The 22,437-nt window shown below is 31.7% G+C and overlaps 1 protein-coding gene across 1 annotated transcript in view; it reads right to left on the bottom strand.

Moving 5' to 3' along the window:
- Positions 1-22,437, bottom strand: part of LOC145254150 (ankyrin repeat and LEM domain-containing protein 2-like) — an 86,478-nt gene that overhangs the window by 4,497 nt on the left and 59,544 nt on the right. The window contains exons 3-9 of the mRNA XM_080112999.1: positions 21,942-22,136; positions 17,679-17,873; positions 9,720-9,842; positions 9,153-9,219; positions 7,540-7,748; positions 3,996-4,099; positions 685-1,551 (exon numbers count right to left, since the gene is read on the bottom strand). Of these exons, the coding sequence (XP_079969125.1) occupies positions 685-1,551; positions 3,996-4,099; positions 7,540-7,748; positions 9,153-9,219; positions 9,720-9,842; positions 17,679-17,873; positions 21,942-22,136 (1,760 nt within the window). The remainder of the gene's footprint in view (positions 1-684; positions 1,552-3,995; positions 4,100-7,539; positions 7,749-9,152; positions 9,220-9,719; positions 9,843-17,678; positions 17,874-21,941; positions 22,137-22,437) is intronic.

Raw genomic sequence — 22,437 nt, 5'->3', positions numbered from 1 at the left:
ACCTAAAGATTAGTTACATTTAGGAGCCTCTAATTGTAGAAAAAACAAACTTTGTACACCCTTAAAATTTTGGCAATGAAAAGGAGATAATCCCCTGTTGATTTTTATTTGAGTTGCCTCCTCTTTGAATACGAAATAACGATATCTACGGAGCCAGTAACTTTTTTCTTTTCCAAACAACCAACATGCCTGAGGACGGTCGAAGGTCAATCCGACCAAAACATTGAACAAATAACACTGAAAATGAGAACAATAGTCTGAACAATACAAGTAATATAGTTTCTTTTATATAGAAAATCACTTTTAGCGATTTTAATAAGAAATTGTAGCTATTATAAAGCTGATTTTGATAGTTCAAACTGAGCCCCCCCCCCTTAAATATAGTGGATCAAAATATCACTGTCATAAAATTAGATTTTTTTTAATTAAAAAAAAAAACTACTTTATCAATTTACGTGGTTTTTGGAATACGACGTCTGTGTTCCCTGACAGGTATGTACATGAAAGTTTGTTTTTTTTCTTCAAGAGTTTCTTGTATTTTTGATTTGAAAATAAGTACCATAGGATCCTTTTGGTTTAAAAGATTAAATGAATATTCTTAATTTCTTAAAAAATGTAAACCTTTCAATTATTACAGCAAGGCTGGGTTGAAAAATGCACGAATATCAAAAGGCGTTTGCTTACCCTCGGATAAACACTTTTAATGGGTTTCTTAATTTTGGTGGACTCTTTGCTGGCAAGGCATTTATTTGTGCAATCAATTTTTTAGGCGATCTGATGGTCAACACAGTTTCTGCAGTAGTTGAGCTTTTAGGCGACATATGTGTAAAAGGCAATACAATGGAAAGACATGGGGAAGTCGGCTTATCACAGTTGATGGATTGATTTATAAAAGACACAGATAAAGGCTCTTGCTTGTTAACAGCACTTAACATTTCATTAAATTCATCTTTCAAAGGAAACAAGCAATTCATTTTGGCATTAACTTTTTTGTTTGAAGCAGTTGCTTTCTCTCCAGGCTTATCATCGGATGGAATCTCAGGGCTCATAATAATAAGTTTAGTTGCAAAGTCTTTGGCCAGAGTGTTTATAATTTTCTCCAGGTTATCCTTCTGGAGGGAGGAGTTTATTTTCTGTTCAGAATTATCACACAGACTGCTTTGAGTCAGGCCATTTTCTAACGGAGGACTAACATCCATTTGTTCTTCTTGATTTGTGCTCGGTTTCGGAAACTCTGCTAGTGAACCACAATCTGATGAAGGTCCTTCAAAATTTTCAACATCTTTTGTATTTTCAGAAATGTCAAAATCACTAAACAATTCCTTCTTTATCGATTGGAATCTGTTGGCTGCAGATGCTGATCTCGGACTAAGCAAATCGTTTTTTGACTGCTGAATGGCTTCTAAGCTGCTCTGTAAATTTACAGCTAGGTTTTGTTTTTGAAGGTGACTCTCTAGCAGCTGAATACCCTCTGGTTTGGAAAGGTTAGCAAATTCACCCAAAAAATCCCAATGTTCTGACCACTGAACATTGTTTTGCGTAGCAAGGTCTCTATAATAAAATAAAAACAAATTTTTAAAATTTAATGCAAAAAGGAAAGAGAACACAAAAAGGAAAATTAAAAAATTTCCCTGATTATCTCTGGCAATCACATGATAGAATTTTTTTTTTTTTTTTTTTTTTTTTTTTTTTAAATTCCAAATTATTTGTGTTCTTAGTGAAAATAAATTTAGTCAGATGCTTTGTTTGGTGATAATTTTCCTGTTTTTTACAGGTTTCAATAATTTTTAGTTCTTTCTACAGTATAATAAAAGTCACTGTTTTTTTTCATACGTTTATAATCTAAATACAAGTCACTTTTTTTTTTTTTTTTTAATTACATTTAGCAATTGTGGTGTACTTTAGTTACTATTTTCAAAACGTCACTAATTTATTTCTGTATTGTGTTCAAAATTCCAAATTGCAACAAATACTGAGGAAAAAAAAAGCTAACTTGTTTTTCTAATAAATGCAAATTATTTCATTTAAAAGTCAACTTTTACTTTACAGAACAAATGCTGTGAGTAATGTAAATGGAAGAGTTTTGAGCATAATTTTACAAATCATGCAAGCTATCTTCAAGTCCAATGTAAACAAGTACTTGTTGAGCCGTCCCCTTAAATAATCCAAATTCTACTCAATCTTTACCATTAACGATTACTACCACCTTATATTCATGCTCACATACAATAACTAAACAACTGAAGTCAAAGGCACTGCTATGGATACTAAAATGGCCACAGTTATGCTAACATAGTCATGCACATATTAGAAATCTTCCCATTCAAACCTCTTCTCTGATGACTCTGAATATACACACATTTTGAACACTTTCTTTTTAACAATCCGCAGTATTTGCATTCCATCATTGAGATTAAATTTGTTAGCCCAAGACGCTGACAATTTCCTGTTTTTTTTTAAACTTTTACTTCATTGTGCAGTGTGATAAGTATGGCTCTTTTTTTTTTTTCTTTTTAATACAAGTCATTTTTTCTTCTAGCAATTGTGGTGTTTTAATTATTTTCAAATGTTTACCTTTTCACTAGTTTATTTCTGTATTGTGTTCAAAATTGTAAATACTGCGAAAAAGATGTTTTTCTACTGAATGTAAGTGACTTGATTGGAAAGTAAAATTTCATTTTACAAAACAAATGTCATGAGAAATGTAAATGGAAGAGTTGGGATACAAGCATAAATAGAACAAACTTATTTTTTAGTTTTGTTTTTCTTTCTATTCTACATATATACATGTGTGTCTGTAACATGTCTACATCAAGAATACATGGGATAAACGATATTGATAATTTCTAAAAAAAAAAAAAAAAAAAAAAAAAAAAAAATCTAATATAAAACATAATTAAGCAAATAAAAGTCCAACACTGAGAAAAAAAAGATGACTTTTGTTTTTTTAATGAATGTAAATGATTTTATTTGAAAGTAAAATTTCACTGTACAAATAAAATTTCAGTGTACAAAACAAATGCTGTATGAATGTTAATAAAAGAGTTCTAAGCATAATTACAAATTATGCGAGCAAACTTAGAACTCTGAAGTGATGTACAGAGTTAGAATTTCATCAAGACTATGTCACCTTGAGTCTTCCTTTCAGTTATAACTAAAAATGTAGTTTAGTCTGAACTCAAGTCTTAATTGACCAATTAGTTTGGAGGAAAATCTTTTCAATCTTTTTTCATTTATCTCAGCATTATTTCTAGTCATCCTGGCTTTCTTGCCACTAGCCTTAAATAATGTTGATTCAGGAGTTTGGGCTAGGGATTGCATAAGCCTTGCTTCAATTTAAACTCCTGCAGATACCCTTACATGGTAGTATCAACCGTCTCTAGACTGAAAGGTAGCCTGTGTGAGATCCTGGTTGGTATTACCACTCAGGCTCAGCGAGAACATGGATTAAGGATAGTAAAAGGTTATTCTCTAGTTCCCAAATTTAGGTTTCATATCAAAATAGATTTGAACTTGGCACACCCAGTCAGTGAAAGTATCCCACATGTTAACTTTTTTGTTGCTGGTATACCAACATGGCTTAATATCCAAGCTAAAACAATTGTCTTTTTTTTTTTTTTTTTTTTTTTTGTTAGTTATTTTATATTTGTTTCTGCTTGTGATGCAAGATAGTTAATGTCTCCTTCTCTTCTGGTCATAAGGTAGAACAAAAAAATCTATATATGATGTTTATAATAGAAGTTGAAACCAAAAATTATGCAATTTATGATAAACCAACTCAGCATATTAAAAAATGATTTAACTCCAAAAGATCAAAAACAAAAGGGGATGAATATTTTTGACAAAAATTATGGTATTAAAATAACGCTATTATAAAAAAAAAAAAAAAAAAAAAAAAAGATGCTATCAAAAATGCTATTACAAAAAAAAAAAAAAAAAAAGAATGTTGCTTCATAAATAATAAATGCAGAAATATAAAAGGCTTCTAATTTTACCTGCCAACACGTTCATATCCTTTTTCAAGATCTTTTATGGCTACTTCTCTGGCAGAATCATTTTTGGAAAATGGCGAGCGCCATTGTTTTCTGAAATTATCAGCCTGTAAATAAAAAGGGAAATCATTAACATTTAGAAATATTTGTCAAACTCCTTCAGAAAAAATATTCTAAAGGCGCTTCTCTTCAATTCATGCATTTAATGTTAAATGCAACATAAAATTCACACCAAAATCATTGCATGCTGAGGATTATTTATAAAAATAAAATTAAAAACAGCTAATATTCTTGTTGTAACATTAATAAATTTTCAATTAAAAAAAAGAGCTAGAGACAATTCGGCAATTGTGTATGTCAATTTTTGAGGGAAATTTTCATTTTTTATTTATTTTTTTTTAAACTTCCACACAGAAAGGGGGAGAGAATTCTGAAAGTTTTTCAATAATGACTATTCAAAACTATTTAGAAATTGATTATTTTCATTTAATACAAAAGTTTAAATTAAAAAAGAATCCACTTTCCAATGAGTGTTCAAAAGTATAAAATTTTATGCTTAAAAAAAAAAAAAAAAAAAAAAAAAAAGATTTTAGATTTGGTACATTTTCATATGCTAACTTTCATTAAAAGCTTTTTGAATTGTCTCCTGTTGAGAGAAAAAAAAATCTTTCCTCAAAAATTTAAATGCAGAAGTGCTGATAATTCTTTTAGACTGCACACAGAAAAATGAAAAAAATCGTTAAATACTTATTTTTCATAAAAAAAAAAAAAAAAAAGGATTTGGAGGACCATCATATAAGCATACATAATTTTTCTTCAATTCAATTAAAATTATCCTTTGCTTAGAAATGCTTATGTGATAAAGCCATATGGTTCCTTGACTTGGCAACAAACACCCACTCCAACATTGTGTGCTGTGGATTTTAGTTTTTTCTTTTTGGCCAGGTCATCATCTCTTACAATGATGACTGCTGAGATGGGTGCGCACAAGTTAAGTATAAGAAAAAATAAAATGGCACTTTTGCATTACATGAACAGCAGCATTTTTTTTTGGTGCGTTACACTAAACTGTTGCCAGGTGGTGCTTCTCGGTCTGTAAAGTTTCAACCTGATTTAAAAGTGACAATAAGTCGACCAAGGTCATTCAAATTGTTTATTAATTTAAAAACATATATATATATATATACATATATATATATATATATATATAATGAAAACAAAGGGATGTAGTGTCTACCTAATATCTGCAATGGTAAACTTCAATCTAATATAATAACAGTATTTATATATAGAAAATTTAATACCAACTGAATTAAAAAAATCTCAATACGCAATAGAGAGTAGAGCTTATTATAAGAGAAAGAAAAATAAAACTAAGTTGAACTTTATAAAAATTTATTGTTTGACTGAATACTAAAAAAAAAAAAAAAAACAATTTACAAAGTCCTTATTCCACTTTGTAAATTGTTTTTTGGAGTATTCAGTCAAACAATAAATTTTGATTGTAAAGTTCAACTTACAGTTTTAATTTTCTTATATAAAACTTTGCTGACCCTTCAAAAGGTGCCACAAAAAAATTAAAACTATATTTTTTATGACAATTTTACTTTAATTCCAAAAGTCTTTCTAAAATAAAAAAAAAAAAATAAAAAAATCCAATGTTGCTTTAATTCGAAAAATGTTTCATTTAAATTATTAAATTGTTTGGAAAAAAAAAAAAAAAAATCCTATTTTACTATAATTTTCAATAAATGTTTTTATAATTGTACACAAGTGGCAAAAAGAAAGTCCACACTTGTATTTTTTTCAAAAACAGCAAATTTAAGCAAAATTTAATGTAATTGTTTAAACAAACTATACTGCATTGGATTGGCCTTTTATTCTTCTATAATTTTACCTGTTCATATTTGACTTTTAATTGAAATATTCTAGTGTTCACATCAATTTAAAAAAATAATTTCAAATTGAGGAGGCAAAAAAAAAGTCCACACAATGGAAAATTGTTATTTAAATTTAATTTAGGACATTAATGCAACATAAATACAACAGGAACACAATGAACTAGTTAATATTTAGTAGTATAGCCCTTCCGAAATTTGACAGCCTGCAATCTTTTGGGAATTCCTTGAATTAGACTGCAGCAATACTCCAGGGAAAGGGCATCCCACTTTTCTTTAATTTTTGTCCAAAGTTCTTCCAAATTTTATCATTGCGTAGCTGTTACTTGATGTAATGCCATGTTTTCGATAAGATTGAGGTCTGGAGATTGTGCAGGCCAATCCAAACACAGAATATCATGCTCTTCCAGGAACCTCGTGACATTGCCAGCTGTGTGAATGGGAACATTATCCTGCATGAAGATGGGATTATCATCCAAATTCCGACCAAAGTAGGGTAGAAAATACTCAGTCAACATTAATGTACTCTGCCGAATTAATTCGACCTCGCAAGCAAACTATAGGCCCTAGACCATTGGTACTAATAATGCCCCACACCAAGACTGAACCTCCACCACCTTACAGTGTTGAAACAGAGCACCTAGGATTAAATTCTTTGTCTTTCCGACAGATGTACTGCCTACCATCACTACCTAGCCTATTGAACTTGCTTTCGTCGCTAAAAAGCACTTTGGACCAATATGAAGAGTCATGATCTTCATTGCATCTGACAAAGTTTAGACAGCGCTTTCTGTTCTTTACAGAAATCATTGGCTTGTATCTTGCAACATATCCTTGCAAATTAAATTCCTTTAATCTGTTCTTGACAGTAGAAAGAGAGCACTTCTTAACAAGATTGCACCGTTGTTGGATTTGGGGAGCTGTTTCAAATCTGTGTCTTAGGCTGCGGATCTTTATAGCATTCTTCCCTGTTAGAAGTAACTCTAGTACGACCAGATTTAGGGGCACCACGAACACTGCCAGTGTTTTGGTGCTTTTGCACAGTCTTTTGTACAGTTTTCTCATCACATTTCAATCTGCGGCCGATTTCTCAATTGGATAAACCAGAAAAGTGGAGATTAATGAGCTCCTGACGATCACTAAGAGAAAGTTGTGGCATATGGACTAAATGACTTCTTGATCTGATCCCAAGCCATGAACTGCATTCGATGAAAATTACCTGAAAATAGTCCTAAAGACTGTCCATAATAGTCCCTAACTGCTACAAAACTCACCATCACACCTAAAACTATCTGTAAACTAACTCTAAATATGTCTGGTCTTTTGTCCCCCACACCTTGATTAACAATACTATTTAGCTTCCTTTTTTGTACCTTGGTGAACAACTTCTTTTTCATTGTTCTGCTGATAAACTCGTTTCCTTTTTTGTTATATTGTTTCTTTTTTTTATTTTACTTTCTAACACTGGGGGAAGGAGTTGAACGTCGATAGCATTACACTCACAGAAGTTTATTTTTAGTTGAAATTGTTGCATTAAACTTGTCACAGAACATGTGCATGCAAATAAATGTATCCTTCAATTATACTCGATTCCTCGGTTTTTAGCCCCGGGCTACCATTACAATCCCATTAATGAAGTAAATGTTTACCTGTGAAGGAGACATCGGACCAGCATAAGCTTTCACAAGTGATGGAGAATTGTATGGGCTCTTCGGTGATGAAACTAATTGTTCCGAAGGAAATGGGTTCGTTTGGGAGGTGGCAAAAGGTGGAGAGAAAACGTTTGGGCAATACGGCTCCCCCACAACTGGGGAAACTATGTTATCCTCATTACGGTATAAAGGCACATAATGTCTTCCTGAAATAAAAAAAAAAAAAAAATTTTTAAGAAACATTAAATGAAATAGAAATACATCATAGAAAGCATTTAAAAAAATGCTTTAGTGTTTTTATTTAAATTATTTATTTTTTTTTTTTACAAGGACAAGTTATCAAGGCTCAAAGGCCACTTTGGGATAAGGGTAAATGAATGTAAGGTGATAGTGTTGTAATCGTTAAATGGTGCAGATTGAGTAGAATTTAGATCATTTAAGGGGACAGCTCAACAAGAACTTGTTTACATTGGACTTGAAGGCTACTATATTATAATTGGTCGGGAAGCTGAACAGTGTTCCACAGGCAGGCAGTTCTAGAAAAGAAGGTTTGTTCATGGAATCTGCATTTAGATTTAGGCACAGATAGAGAGTGGGGTAAATTGTTGATACTGGTTATAGCTAATTTGAGTGTTTTTTTGTTAAAGTTTGGCGAGTGTTGGGGGGGGACCATAGATTGAAGCGATGAGCACTTGCCATGAAAATAATGATAAAGCAGAGAGACTCACAATATCTCTATGGGAAAGAGGTTACAAGGAAGAGAAAAAGGCATCACCTACTAGGTTCTGAAGCTGGTTTTGAATTATCAAGGCTAGATACTTATTTTTTAAATGTTATCCTATTTAAATGTTATGGAAATTAAACTAGCAAAAGAGACTTACTCTGAAAACAAGGACAGAAAAAACGGATACAAAAAATTAACGTCATTATTGGATTCAGAGATCACAAATCAAAAATTGAGTGGTAATCCTTAAAAGATACTGTCCATTAAACAAGGTAGACACCTGATGTTAGGTTTTATGCAAAAACGAAAATTGAGTGAAACTTAAAATTTTATTAAAGTATAAAAATATTTCGAAAACGTCATTTTTTTCACAAGTAAAGTCCTTGTCTAATTATTTACAAAACTATTTCATTTTCAAAAAAATTGATTTAAGTAGAAAAATATTTCTTCCACAAGCTTATGTAGGGTAAAGTCTTATGAACAGGCTCATTTCATATTTCGTTTTAGTTCCATTCAGTTTTTGTTTTTACATAAGACATTAGGTGGCCATCTTGTTTGACAGACAATATTTAAGAATTACCGATCAAGTTCTCAATGTTATTTATATAAGACATTGAGCCCTCATCTGTGCTAGGTAGTAGCTATTTACTAATGGCTACTGTGTATGCATATTAGGAACTTGAAATTTCATAGTAATCCTCTATTATCAGAAAGAGATTGAGCATATTTATTTTACACTAATCACAGTAGTTCCTTACATCTCAGTGACAATATGCCTTGTTTAAGGTAAACAAAAATAAAAAAATCTTGTACATTTTAAAAGGAACTTTTGGGGAAAGACAAATTTTATTTTAAATATCTGAGTTTGGTTATAAAAATATCTCACCTTGTAGATACTCTTTAATATCATTCTTGACTTGTTCAGAAGGTTTATCAGCTCTTCTGCAGATAAGCTAAAAAAGAAAAATTAAAAGTCAATCATTAGAATATTCAAGTCATAACCAAAGTTTAAGGTGTGGATATCAAATACTTAATCATTGTTTTTAGTTGTATATAAATGACAGGACTACTACAGTACATATGTACAACATATAAGAATGGAAAGTTTGCTATGCTTAACTGCATTAATAATTGGCGATTTGATAGATTATTTATATTATCTAAGGTGCTCTCAAAGGATTATTTTTGTAACTGGTTCAGGATGCCTTTTTTTTTTTTGGAGGGCGGGGCTATACATCTTACTATACACTGTTGTCCTCATGGGGAAGCAGGTAAATAGAATTGATAGATTTTAACGACAATTAGAATTATTATTAGGATGACAAAAAAAAAATTTTCAAAATTTATTGCAGCTTTTTGCCTAATAGATAGATTTGACTTAAGTTTCAAACAATAGATTTAACTTGAGTTTCAAACAAATCTTGAGGGGGAAAAAAAAAAAAAAATTCCTAACCTCAGCAGGTGTCTCTCCAAATTTGTTTTTGGGATTTGGTTCTGTTAATGGATGAGACATTAATACTTCAACAACATCTTTATGTCCAAATTTACAGGCAAAATGCAGAGGTGTTTCACAAGACTGAAAGAAAAAAATTATATTATATATAAATAAAAGGAAGTTAAAAAATGAGAAATGTTTATATATATCACTTAATATATAAATCTTATAAAATCCCCCCCCCCAACACTCTACATGTTATCAATAACAAAAAACTAACAACCATAAATATCATTAATTATACAGAAATCATGACATCAGCTACCCCCAGATTTTCCCTAAAAGACCATAAGGGAATTTTACATAATCCCTCTATCAAACTAATGTGCTTCATAATCAAACACTGGACAAAATAAGTAAAAGAATTTTGGATAGAATAATCCATAGCATAAATATTTTTCTCTTTGGCAATTGTCAGACAATATCATAAGAATGGTTTCTTAATCTTAAAGATAAACCCAACTTCATCACATTCGACAGACAACTACTAGTCGATATACCCAATCTTATTAAATAAAGTACTTATTCTAGCTAAAAACAACCCTGATCTTACTGATTTTTAAATTAAGTTAATACTTCTAGTCAGAAAATCCTTTCTATCATTCAATAGCAATATATGAACCAGAAAAAATACCCCTGATAACTTCAATATAGTTATGGGGATTTTGACTATCCAGGTTACTGGTCTGGCTGGCTTATTCCATCTCCATGAGCCGAGATCCAGTTTCCTAGATAGGAATTTGCAGGGAGGTCTATACAGAGATGACACGATCACTAGAGCTAGATTATACAAGACAATCAACGAACTGAATTTCTTTGGGGAACTTTGGCCTTGCTATAACCCATTGACCAGAAGAAGAAACCTTAAATTTTCTAGATGTAACTTAATCTAAACACAAGCTCTTACAGCCAATATGATAAGCCTTACCTCTCACTGTCCTATGTCCATAGATTCTTTAACAAACCTAGATCTGTTATCATAAATGCTATCATCTCATCAGTTTTGAACAGAATTTCTAAATTATCTGCAAATCGATCCATCTTTGAGGTAAACTAAAACTTTGACAGCGCTCTGGCAGACTCCGGATACAGAGAAAATATCCTTTAAAAAAGAATAGCAAACCTAAATGCCCCACTATAACATGATTATGAAGTAAGGTAAATATAAAATAATTACCACCTAATATAAAATATAACAGGCATATAAACCCACCTAAAAGACTTAGAAAGAAAAATATGGTTTAACCTTTACAACATTAGAGTAAAAACCAACATCCATAAGGATTTTTTAAAAATCATTGAAAACTTCAAGCACACATACTAGAAAATTCTAGAAAAAAAAAAATCTTTCTCCACTATTTCTAACATAGCCCAAGCAATAAACACTAATATTAAAAAAAAAAAAAAAATTTAAATAACCTATCTGCACTAAACGCCTCCAATTCTAAGTGTCAATTCACCCAAAATTGTCCACTTAACACTGACTGCATGCACACTGATGTAATTTATACCTGCAGTCACTGAACTCACCTCTAACTTAACCTAAAGCGACCCATAGTAGTAATAGTACAAATCTACCACTCCACAATTACTCAATTGAAACCCAGGATCCAAAGCAAGACAACACCCCCTCCCGAGTCTTTTACTCTAACCCCACTATCGGACTCCCTCCCCCAAATCCCCACTCCTCTCCTGTCTCAATGTAGAACTAAACTCAGCCCTCTCCTACTCCTAACGCTCCTACACATGCCCTCTAGAATATAGGCTCTCAATAGGGGTGAAATTAATCCTCAGAAGTGAATTTGGGGTTCTCAGTGGGTGAACTTTCAATCCATTTATAGTCTTAACTTTTTCTTGTTTTTATTTACAGAATTCAAGCCCATCACGAGTATAAAAAAACCAAAAAAAAACAATCCATTCATATATTGAATATGGATTCACATCCATCATCATGAATGGAAAAGAAAGACCCCAGTGTGTTATTTGTAGTAAAGTTTTGACAAATGATTCTATGAAAACAGCAAAGATGAAGCAACATTTGCAAAATGTTCATCCTTATAAAGACAAGAACAAAATTTTTTTTAAACACCATAGGAATGTTCTCAAAAAGCTGAAGCTATTTTCAACAGAAGATTTTAAAGAAAACCAAAAAGTTACTGGAGCTTTGTATGTTGTAGCACTTAAAATAGCAAAGCAGTGCACTTTTTGAGACAGGCAATCTTGGAAAGGATGGGAAATGGAGGGAAGGGGAAATGGCATTCTTACAAATGGTGAAAGGGGTGCTGTGGTTAAATCAATCAAGTATTAATTGTTAGATTTGACATACTGCTGCCAAAATTCCTTAGTTCAAAAACTCAACTCTCTGCTATTACTCTCTTAACTTCAAAAGCATTTTTGCTGATCGAACTTCTTCAAAATGAACGCCCTCTCTGAAAAATCAGGCCTCTTATCTCCAACCAGGACAGGTGGTAACATTGTAGACATATAAAGAGATAAGGCAGCTATTTTTATTTCTTTTTTCTTCATTCATTTTTGGCCCACCCAAATTTGTACAAGTTGCACAAGGCAGGTTTGTAACAATTTTTTAAACATTTCAGACCATAGGTTGAGAACCCCTGCCTTAGAATATACATTTACATTGGATCATCTCCTTTTCTCATTAAAACCTACATTCCTAATCACCTCTCTTTCACTAGGAACACTTCTAAAAGAAAAATTTCAATTACTCTAATCAGAAGCCTCAATATTACTAACACCAATTACTCCTTAAAATGGTTCCTACTTGAAAAATCTAAGTCTTATCACTCAGGATTACAGTTTTGCCTTCTATGCAATATGGCTATAGTCAAAGCACCTAGAAGGCTTAATGCTATAAATTGTAAAAATAAAATTATTGCTCATTGTAGGCACAAAAGTAAATTTAAGTATAGAAACTTCATGAAGTCTATTGATAAGCCCTCCCACCCCACCCTATTAGGATTCATCCTTATCTGCCTCTGATCCTCCTATACAACTAGATATCATCTGATAACTTATGATCAACTCAATTATAACCCATATAACAATTTCATCTACTTACATTAGAGTTATATGCCCCCCAAAGCATTATCCCAACAGTAACCCCCCTCCAAACCATTTAAATCTAATTTGTTGACCCCTAATATTCCTGTAAAATATATCTATACATTAAGCTAAGTAGGCCCTATTTAAGTTTACCCATACCTTACCCTCACCTCTTCAACCCTTTTCACATCCTTAAATCGATCCACACAAACCTTCCCCTGTATAATCCTGAATGATCGTATTTTAATATTTCAATATCTTAACATTAATTGACTTAATCTAAAATTAAGTTAAGATCAGGTTAATTTAACTTTAATATATTTAACTTAGCATCCTCATATGTGCATAACCACTATGGCTGACCCGTCTCTTCTCCCATTCTGAGCACCCTATAAGAGCACTACATCATGTTACTCACACACCAAAATAAGCCCCCGTTGAATTTAGTACTAAATTTCAGATTTCTAGGTATTTCTCTGCCTATTCTCCTTTAACCTAATGCCACTCCCATCCTATCAATTTCCTACTCCTATTTGAGCCCAAACTTAAGAAAAACATCTGTTGCACCCCTCTCCCATAAACTACCTCATTTTCCCTTCCTTATACATCTTCTACCTTGTACAACCCCTTGGCAAAACATGACTTGTTAAGATGTTAACCACAGCATATCCCCTCCTCCCATTTACTTTACTGTTTTCCTCACTAATACCCTCATCCTTTCCTCTTATTTTTTATTTTTTTTTTATTTTCCCCCCTCATTTTTTTTCCTCCAAGGATTTTATTTTTTTTACCTATCTATCCTTTTTTTATTACTAGCTAAGCATCAAGTTCGATTTTTTAGTCTGTCCTCTAAATATTTGCTTTCCAAACTCTTAAACTTCCAGCAGTATGTTTTCACTTATTCCATCTAAATCCATATGGCACTTAAGTCTCTAATTACTAGTGATATATTTTGAACTCTGAGGCCATATTCCAATTCTATACTCAAAGATTCATAAAAGATTATCAGAACTTAAATCCCTCTTGATGCATAAACATCCCAGAATTTTCACCTGTACATAACCCCTCTTTCTATGAGGTTTTTCCTTATTGAACTGACAAATAAATTTATATATATACCTATATTTTATTTGGTCTTAAACATTTTTCTTCACACACACATATATAATGAACTTTAAATTTTGGTAGTATTTCAAATAGATGGAGAAATAAAAGATGTATGAAAAAAGAATTCAAAACTGTAATGCAAATTACAGGAAACATAAAATCGGTAAACATTTTGATTGTAAATATAAAGGTCAGGATTATATATATATATATATATATATTTTATAAAAGATAAGTGAAGCAAAATGCTTAGATTTTGGTAGGATTTCCAGTAGACAGAGAAATGATATCTTAAGGATATATGGAAAAAAGTGAAATCAATTAAGCCCATCAAATACCCAGAAATGCTGCAGGTATTAAAAATCAGCTCTCTGGGTTAACCAGAGCTAGAAGTAAAAACTATTACATATTCTAGGTGGCCTTGAAATCTAGTTTGTTATTGAGAATAAGCCCTAAATATTTGGTTTTTGAACTGTTGCTATTTATAGTAATTGTCTGTATTTTTTGAGATGAGGTGTTTTCATTTATTGAGATTGTCAGACTGACTTTCTCATCTTGGTTGTTATAGTCACAATGTTTTGGCCGTTTTGCCCTCCAGCCTTCATCAGGTGTTTTGTATCAAACTGGGGAACCGTTTGTTAGGAGTCTTGAACCCAACCCTTTATTATTATTACGGGGGTACCGTGTTCAGACTCCAGCTAGGCTCTGGGACATAGTTGCTGATTGGATGGGATGAAGTAAAAATAATAAACAGAGAGACCCACTGGAAAGTGAGAAAACTTAAACAGCTTACATGCTCGGACATAACAACCTACTGAGCAAACCAAGCGTAGAGCTGAATGCAATTTGGGCACCTCTAATAGAGAGAGAAAACCTTGAATAACAACAGTTTTTGTTAATGCTAAACCTAACTAAGAATTGTCCTAGTGACATATGGCCGAGTGGTCCTAAACGTTGTATCAAAGTTTACAGTTACCCAAAGGTGCCGAGTTCAATCCTGAACGAAGGCAGTGAAAAGTAACATTCAAAAAAAAAAAAAAAAAAAAAAAAAAATCAGCAACTATGTCCCAGAGCCTAGCTAGAGTCCGAACACAGTACCCCCGTAATAATAATAAAGGGTTGGGTTCGAGACTCCTAACAAACGGTTCCCCAGTTCGATACAAAACACCTGATGAAGGCCGGAGGGCAAAACGGCCGAAACGTGACTATAACAACCAAGATGATGAAGTCAGTCCGACAATCTCAATAAATGTTGGTATTTATTTCGAATTGCGGATCAGGATGTAGCTTTCTTTTGTTATAAAATGTATGCATACTGTTTTGTTTTGGGAAAATCGGAATCCATTTACATTTGCCCATTTTTCAATTTTCTTAATGCAGTTTTGCATCAGTCTTTCTGCATTTCACGTGTGTGGACAACTAAGCAACAGCAAAATCATTCTCAAATTCAGGATATAACACTATTTTTATTATAAAATGTCTGACTGCTAAAATGCTGCCCTGGGGTATTTCTATCTCTTGTTTGAAGTTTAGATATTGTTGATCCATTTCTAACTCTGAAAACACAATTCAAGGGAAAACTTTATATAAATATGGTTAGTCTACATTTTAGGCCTATGTTGTATATGTTTTTCATGATTCCATGCTTTGTCAGACTCTCATAGTAATAAAAAAACAAAAAAACCCTGCAATAACATGTCTCAATATCTCTTATAAAGGTTTCAAGTTGTAAACATGCACTGGGCTGCAGGTTTACGCAATGCATATGAATAGCAGATGTCGCAGGTGATAGACGTTCAGTCAAAGGGATAAGGGTAGGGGCACAGAATTGGGCCACACAGAAATTTTATCTTGCATGAAATAAAATAAATGCCTCTTCAAATGGTGAATCATGTTGAGACCAATCTACTTGAGAAACATAATGTTCCTAGATGGACTACAGAGAAACCACTTCGAATGGACACTGTCTAGCTGTTATCTCTAGCGAACATCTTGAGTGTTCAGTTTCTGAATGGTTCAATGGTGACTATTGAGAAAGACTAGAATCTAAGATTTCTGATAAAAAGTACATGTATTCTGGCCCATAGAGGTGAGGAGGTTAATCAGCAGAGCTAACTCTCTGGGTGTTGGGCATTCAAGGAAGGAATGCAATTTGGATGTATTCACCGGCTCAGTCACATCCCATACTTTATTGGCGTGTTGAAGATACATTTTTTCGAGGTTTCTCTCTTGCTTTTTATTTTAAAATAATGTGTGTTTATTGATATGTTTCTAGATTAATTGTGGTAGGGTTTGTTTAAAACATTCACTTTGCTTTTGTCCATTTTTTGGATGGTTTCTTAACAATCTATTGAACTAATTTTTTTGTTTTGAATTTGAGGTTGCTGAGGATTTGTTAATTGTTTCTGTTGCTATGAGTATATCATTTAATCTTGTAATTGGGTTCAGTTTTTTGAGAATTTCACTGTTAATTAGAAAGGTATTTGGTCCAGTTGGCTTTGTGTATTTGCCACTGGGTTATTTTGTCTTTGGTTTATTTGTATCTATAAATAAATGTAAGTGTGATCATTTCCACGCTGGTCATCATGGATTCTCCAAATAAAGTCCATGAAGAGAGAGGGCAGGGATAGGTTGATTAAACTTGTTTCTGGGTGTATAGAAGTGTAGATTTTATTGCTTAGCATATATAGATCTGTTGTTGCAAGGTGTTCTTTATATGATTTTACCAGTTAGGTTGGAATCATTATATCTCCAGATTTTACTATAAGCAATGAAATCTCCCACTAATAGGAAGGCTATTGGAAATTGGTTTATCAAATTGTTTAAGTAGTCTTGTCTTAATTTTATATTTTAGTAGGATGTATACTAAACATGATTGTGTGGTGGAGTATAGCTTTTGTAGATAAATGATCCAGTGTTAACTATTATACACTTTCCTCCCAAACGGATTGTTAACTTTCAACTAACAATTTCCAGGGTTAAATTCAACACTGCCGCCAAAACTTGCTACTCTAAAATTCGAATCAGCTCAGTCTCTGAAAATTAGGCATATTGAAACTACCAGCATCTTATTTGCATACAAAGTGACAAGAAATCTAGTTACTTAATGAGATTGCCAGCAAAGTAATAGAAGCAATACTCATTTTTTTTTTCTTTTCTTTTTATCTGCCATCAGACACTACAAGCTACACAAAATCAGGCTTGCACCAATTTTTAAGGCATTTAATCATAGCTTTCACTGCTATTGCCTGTAAGTGGGTATTTAATTGTAGTAGTTCATGATTTATTGTTTTTTTTTATAAGGATTGAAGAGCCACCGATTCATTTTGTGATATATGTTGCATCCATTAAAAGATGTCAGATTTTTAGGTTATGGTCCATCATATGCGGTTTGATTTCTTCATAGTTTGCCTTAGTTTCTCAGCAATTCCACTGCAGAATATTTGTGTTATAATTTTGGATAGCCAAGAATATTGATAAAACTGTCAAAATATGGTAAAATCATATCATAGACAAGTTTACCGGAAGGTCTGGTCAGCTGATCGGATTTACATGTATGTTACCACGTGATCATTTAGTGACACGTATACACATCAGGATGAACCCTTCATCCCAAGTACACATATTGACATATGGTGCTATGGTACACTTTACACAAAAGACCCTTTTTGGTACATAATCATACAACACTAATTTTTGTTTATTTTTTTTTAAATCACAGAAAAGAGGTAGAATGGTGTTCTTTACCGTTTTATCAGGAGTGTTCAAGTAAAGATCCAGCAATTTGCAGGCACGCACATTTCTGGCTTCTTCATCCTCTTGACCCTGCCCATAAAGCTTCGGAAAGAATCCTGGGTCTTCAATTGTCTGAATGTACAGTTTGATGATTTCTGGCTGGTTGTTCTTGGCTGCAAAATGAAGAGCATTGTACCGAGTACCTTCCTGGAAATCAAAATAAAAGCAATTAAAAAGTTTTGGACTCCAATAATCTTTTCAAGCTCAATAACAAAAAAAAAAAAAAAAAAAAAAAAAAAAAAATCAAAATCTTCATCTGTGAAGTGAATTTCATAAAACTAATTTTAGAATTTAGATAATTCTTTTATTTCCGTTACAAATGAATTTTATGCTTTACAACATGTTGCAATCACAATCAGATAAATTCAAAATAAATTGATTGCTTTGTTTTACGATATATTAACCTCTTTATGGTTATTTAACCCTTTATGACTTGAATTATGATGTAGATGATTACAAAATATTTGTTAATTTTAGTTAGTTTAACGGGTAATGATACTATGATTGTCTTTAAACTGGAAAATGTACATTTCAATAAAAAAAAAAAAATAAAATACTGAACTAATATGTACAAGACGCGTTTGAATCAATTTCCACTTTATTTATGCAGTTATATTCATTTATTTACAACTGAACGAATTAGTTCAACACGGTCATAAAGAATTAACGCTGAATCCAGTAATCTTGAAAAAAATATTTTGCTCCAAATGTCTTTAAATATTGAATGTGGGTTCGTTGGGGTTTTTTTTTTTTTTTTTTTTTTAACTTTGCAGATTAAGTTTTTCAAAAATGTTTGATGCATTTTAGGTCAGGAAGCCAGCATGTTCAGACAGCCTGACCATGTAGCATCAGGCAAAACAAAATGAGGAAGTGCGCAAAGAATCTAAACCACAATCTAAAGCATGTACACATTTATACAAATAATTTCCTTGTATTGTTTGGGCTACTGTTCTCATCTTGAGTGTTATTTTCATATTTTCAGCCAATGTAATCTTAGCCCCTCTTCAGCTTCTTGTTGAACTCTGTACAGAATTTTGAACGGAACTCTTTATTTAATCCATGGGAGTAACATGATCTTGCTCTGTCAGCCAATTGCATTAATATCGCCCATCTTGAGGATTGAACCTTCAAAAAGAGTGGCATTTACAACTGAATTTTACCTAGTACTTTATCGGTTATGCCACAGATCGTTGCAGATACTAGAATCGTATAAATTAATTTCTTTGCTTAATACTTTTGAGCATGCATGTTATTTTGAGAAGAAAATAGAAAACTTTAAATATTTAAGATTTTTAAAATAAAAATGTTAATAGTTTAAATAGATTAAAAATAATTTATATAAAAGAAACACCTAAATATAATCATATTTCTTAAATATTTATGAATAGCAGATTCATTTGTGAACTTGTGTCCAAGTAAATACTTGTTTGTTTCACTATACATGCGACTTGGGACTGCTTGTGAATTTCATACTCCCATGAAATTCACTCATTTGGAGGAAGCTGGTTCAACCCATTTAGAGTTAGAAGAGTGGGGGTAGGTTTATTTCACTACCCGAGATCAGGAAATGATAATGAGAAAAATATGTGTGTGTATCACACTTATGGATCGAGCACAATGACAAGTGAAATTGCTAGCTACTATTCATAATTCAAAAACTTAAAAACGAATTGAGCACTTCTGGTGGTAATAGCAACATAATTACACTTATTCATCATCTGTTGTTGAATATGAAGTAAAAAAAAACAAAAAAAACAAACAAAAACAAATTGCATGGAATATATGAACACACGTATAAAAAGTTTTAAATTAAAATTACTATTCATGCACATTTTCTATTACGCAAAAAAAAAAAAAAATAAAATAAAATAAGATAAAAAATAAAATAAAAATAATAAAAAAACGTTCTGGTTACGATGAATACAAACAATAACAAATAAATCAGTCATTTTCTTTTTTTTTTTTGACCTATCAACCTCTATGGATTATTTAAGGCCAGTTATGTTTTTTGTTAGGATTCTTTATTTTTTTCTTTTCATTCAGATCTTCTGATATATTTTTAGCTCTTTTGGGAATTTAAAGATATTTTCTATATTAATTTATTCAAATAAATTTTTCATATTACTTTTGAAGAGAGACTTTCTAAGAGTCATCAATGTTTCACATTCCATAAGGATCTGTTTGATTGGGATAATTGTTTGGCATGTGTTACATTTTGGTTATAATTCTTTGTTCAGAACAAAGGAGTGAGATTTGTGTGCCCTATGTGGAGCCGGGATATGATAACTTGTTCTTTCTTGGAATTTGTGAGAGCAGGGATATATTTATTTATGTTGGGTATTATTTGAAGTAATTTGTTTTGGGTGTTCCATTTTTGTTATTTATTTTGGAAAAATTTATTTTTGGTTGCAGATCTGAATATGTAATTTTTAGATTTGAGAGTTAATTTGAGAGCAAATTTGGCTGTTTTGTCAGCTCCTTTATTGCCTTTTTCTCTTATGTGCCTAGGGGTCCAGCATAAAAATTTCTTTATTGTTGACATTGTTTAATTTGCATAGAAGTCTTTTTTACGATGAGGGGATGTTCAAAATTTTTTTATGAATTTTTGGTAAGTTTAATTGAAATCCAATAAGACCAATCAAATTTACTTGCATTGTAATACAAATATAAAGGTATGAACCCCCTCTCCTTATTGGTAAAATAGCAATTTCTGTTTGAAATATTTACAATTAATATTTTTCTTACAGGCACTGCATTTCCACATTAACACAAAAAAGGTTGATATATAGCAAAACAGAAATTAAACATTTGTGCATCAAGGTTTTCATGAGATTAACAAAGCTTTGCAGATGATGACTTTGTAGTAAAGGATCAAACTCTTTCACATGTCTACAAACGTTCAAGCTAAACACTGGACCTTGACTTTAGCACCAAGCAAAACTAACAGATTTTCTTTAAAATTTTAAAATTTCTTTTCATGTTCTGTTTATTTGATATTTAAAAAAAATATGATGCATTTGCACTTAAAGTAAAATTAAAATATTTTTTAAAAGGTTGTTTGAAGTATTGTGCATTTTACTTTTTTTTTTTAAGGTGATGCAAATGCAATTTTGGTTGAAGGTATTGCTTGGGAAAAAAAAAAAAAAAAAAAAAAAAAAAAAAAAAAAAAATCACTAATTCAATAATTTTTAATTAAATATGGAAATCACTCCAAATAAGGTCTGATGTCACTTGATGTAAAGAAAAAAAAAAAAAAACCCTCTCCAAAATCAAAAACTACCCAACAATAAGTTGTAGGAATAGATTTCAACTTAGAAAACATCAATTCTTACTGCTTTATCAGAAACCTTGTTCATGTAATGTGAGGACTAAAGGACAAAATCAGGAAAACGAGACTTACGAACCCAATGAAATTAAACTCCAGGTCCCCTTTACAAACATAGTATATCGAATCAGTGGTATGTGTGATATAGTGTCATATTTTATTTTTATTTATTTTTTTAACTTTCGATGTATCACTCCCTTCTCAAAAAGAGATCTCCACTAAAGTAGAATGGATTTTACCTGAAAGATGGCATATATGCAGTCTCAGAAAATGAATCCATGTATTATTTTACTGTAAATATTTCTTAACTTTAACTTCTAATGAAAAAAGTTTTTTTTTTTTTTTTTTTTTTAGTGAACAGCAACAATTTGTGATAACAGGTCTGTTAACCAAATGTCAGTCATCCACAGGAAACATAATTTTTTGGAAGTCGGGAGGGGGGCAGAAATGGAGATGAATTTCCTAATCTAATTGAGGGCCACAGTATCTACCAATTTCCCAACATGCCTTCCAATGCATGCAAGAAATTTAATGCAGAATAATCTCCCAGTTCAGTCATTCTAGCTTTTTAGGTCAGTTAATCAAATTGTTTTTTTTTTTAATTTTGCTATGAAAGAAATTTTATGCACTAATTTTTGGGAAGGAGTTGAGGTGAAAAGTTAGAAAAATAATTACTTATCCTAGAGTCAACTCAAAGTTTAAGTAGCAAGCTCCCCCTTAAACCTTCCTTAACTCTACCATTAACCTTAAGTTCAAATGGCAAGCAAGACCCCTACCTCTGGAAAAAAAAACAAAAACAATTATAGCAGAATTTCATTACAAAGCAGAGATTTCACATCCCTGCATCAGTTATAAACAAAAAAAAGAAAAAAAAAAAAAAAGAACCTTACATGCAGGATGGATGGAGTATCACCACAACTGATGAGGAAGCGTGGATTACTGTTGATTATCTCTTGAACAGTTTGATAATCACCACTTTCAATGAATTTTCTTAGTTTTACCAAATCTTGACCTTTCGGATTCCTCCAGTTGCTTTTTTCCAAAATTGCAGGATGAGGACTGTTTCCAGCCGTATCTTCATTTTGCTGTTTGTGCACACAAAATCAGGGGAGAAAAAAAAGAAAAGAGAACAGATTACTCAGTTGCATAAATTACAAGAATTTCAGGCGATTTATATTAAAAAAAAAAAAGTTAAAACTTTAGCATAATTTTTTTTTTTTTTTTTAAATGAAAGTCACTTCATATAAAGGAGCTTAAAAGATTAAGATGCACTGTAGCAAAAAAAAAAAAAAAAAATTAGATCCATACTTCTATAAATTTTTTTGTGTATTAATATTCATATTAAAAACCCTTTTTTCTATTTATTTAAAAAGAAAATACAACTGT

The sequence above is a fragment of the Euprymna scolopes genome, chromosome 3 (genome assembly GCF_053919585.1).
Source record: "Euprymna scolopes isolate OS-2025 chromosome 3, ASM5391958v1, whole genome shotgun sequence".
NCBI classification, from domain to species: domain Eukaryota; kingdom Metazoa; phylum Mollusca; class Cephalopoda; order Sepiida; family Sepiolidae; genus Euprymna; species Euprymna scolopes.
The sequence above is the reverse complement of the archived record's forward strand: the minus strand, read 5'-3'. Positions and strand labels throughout refer to the sequence as shown.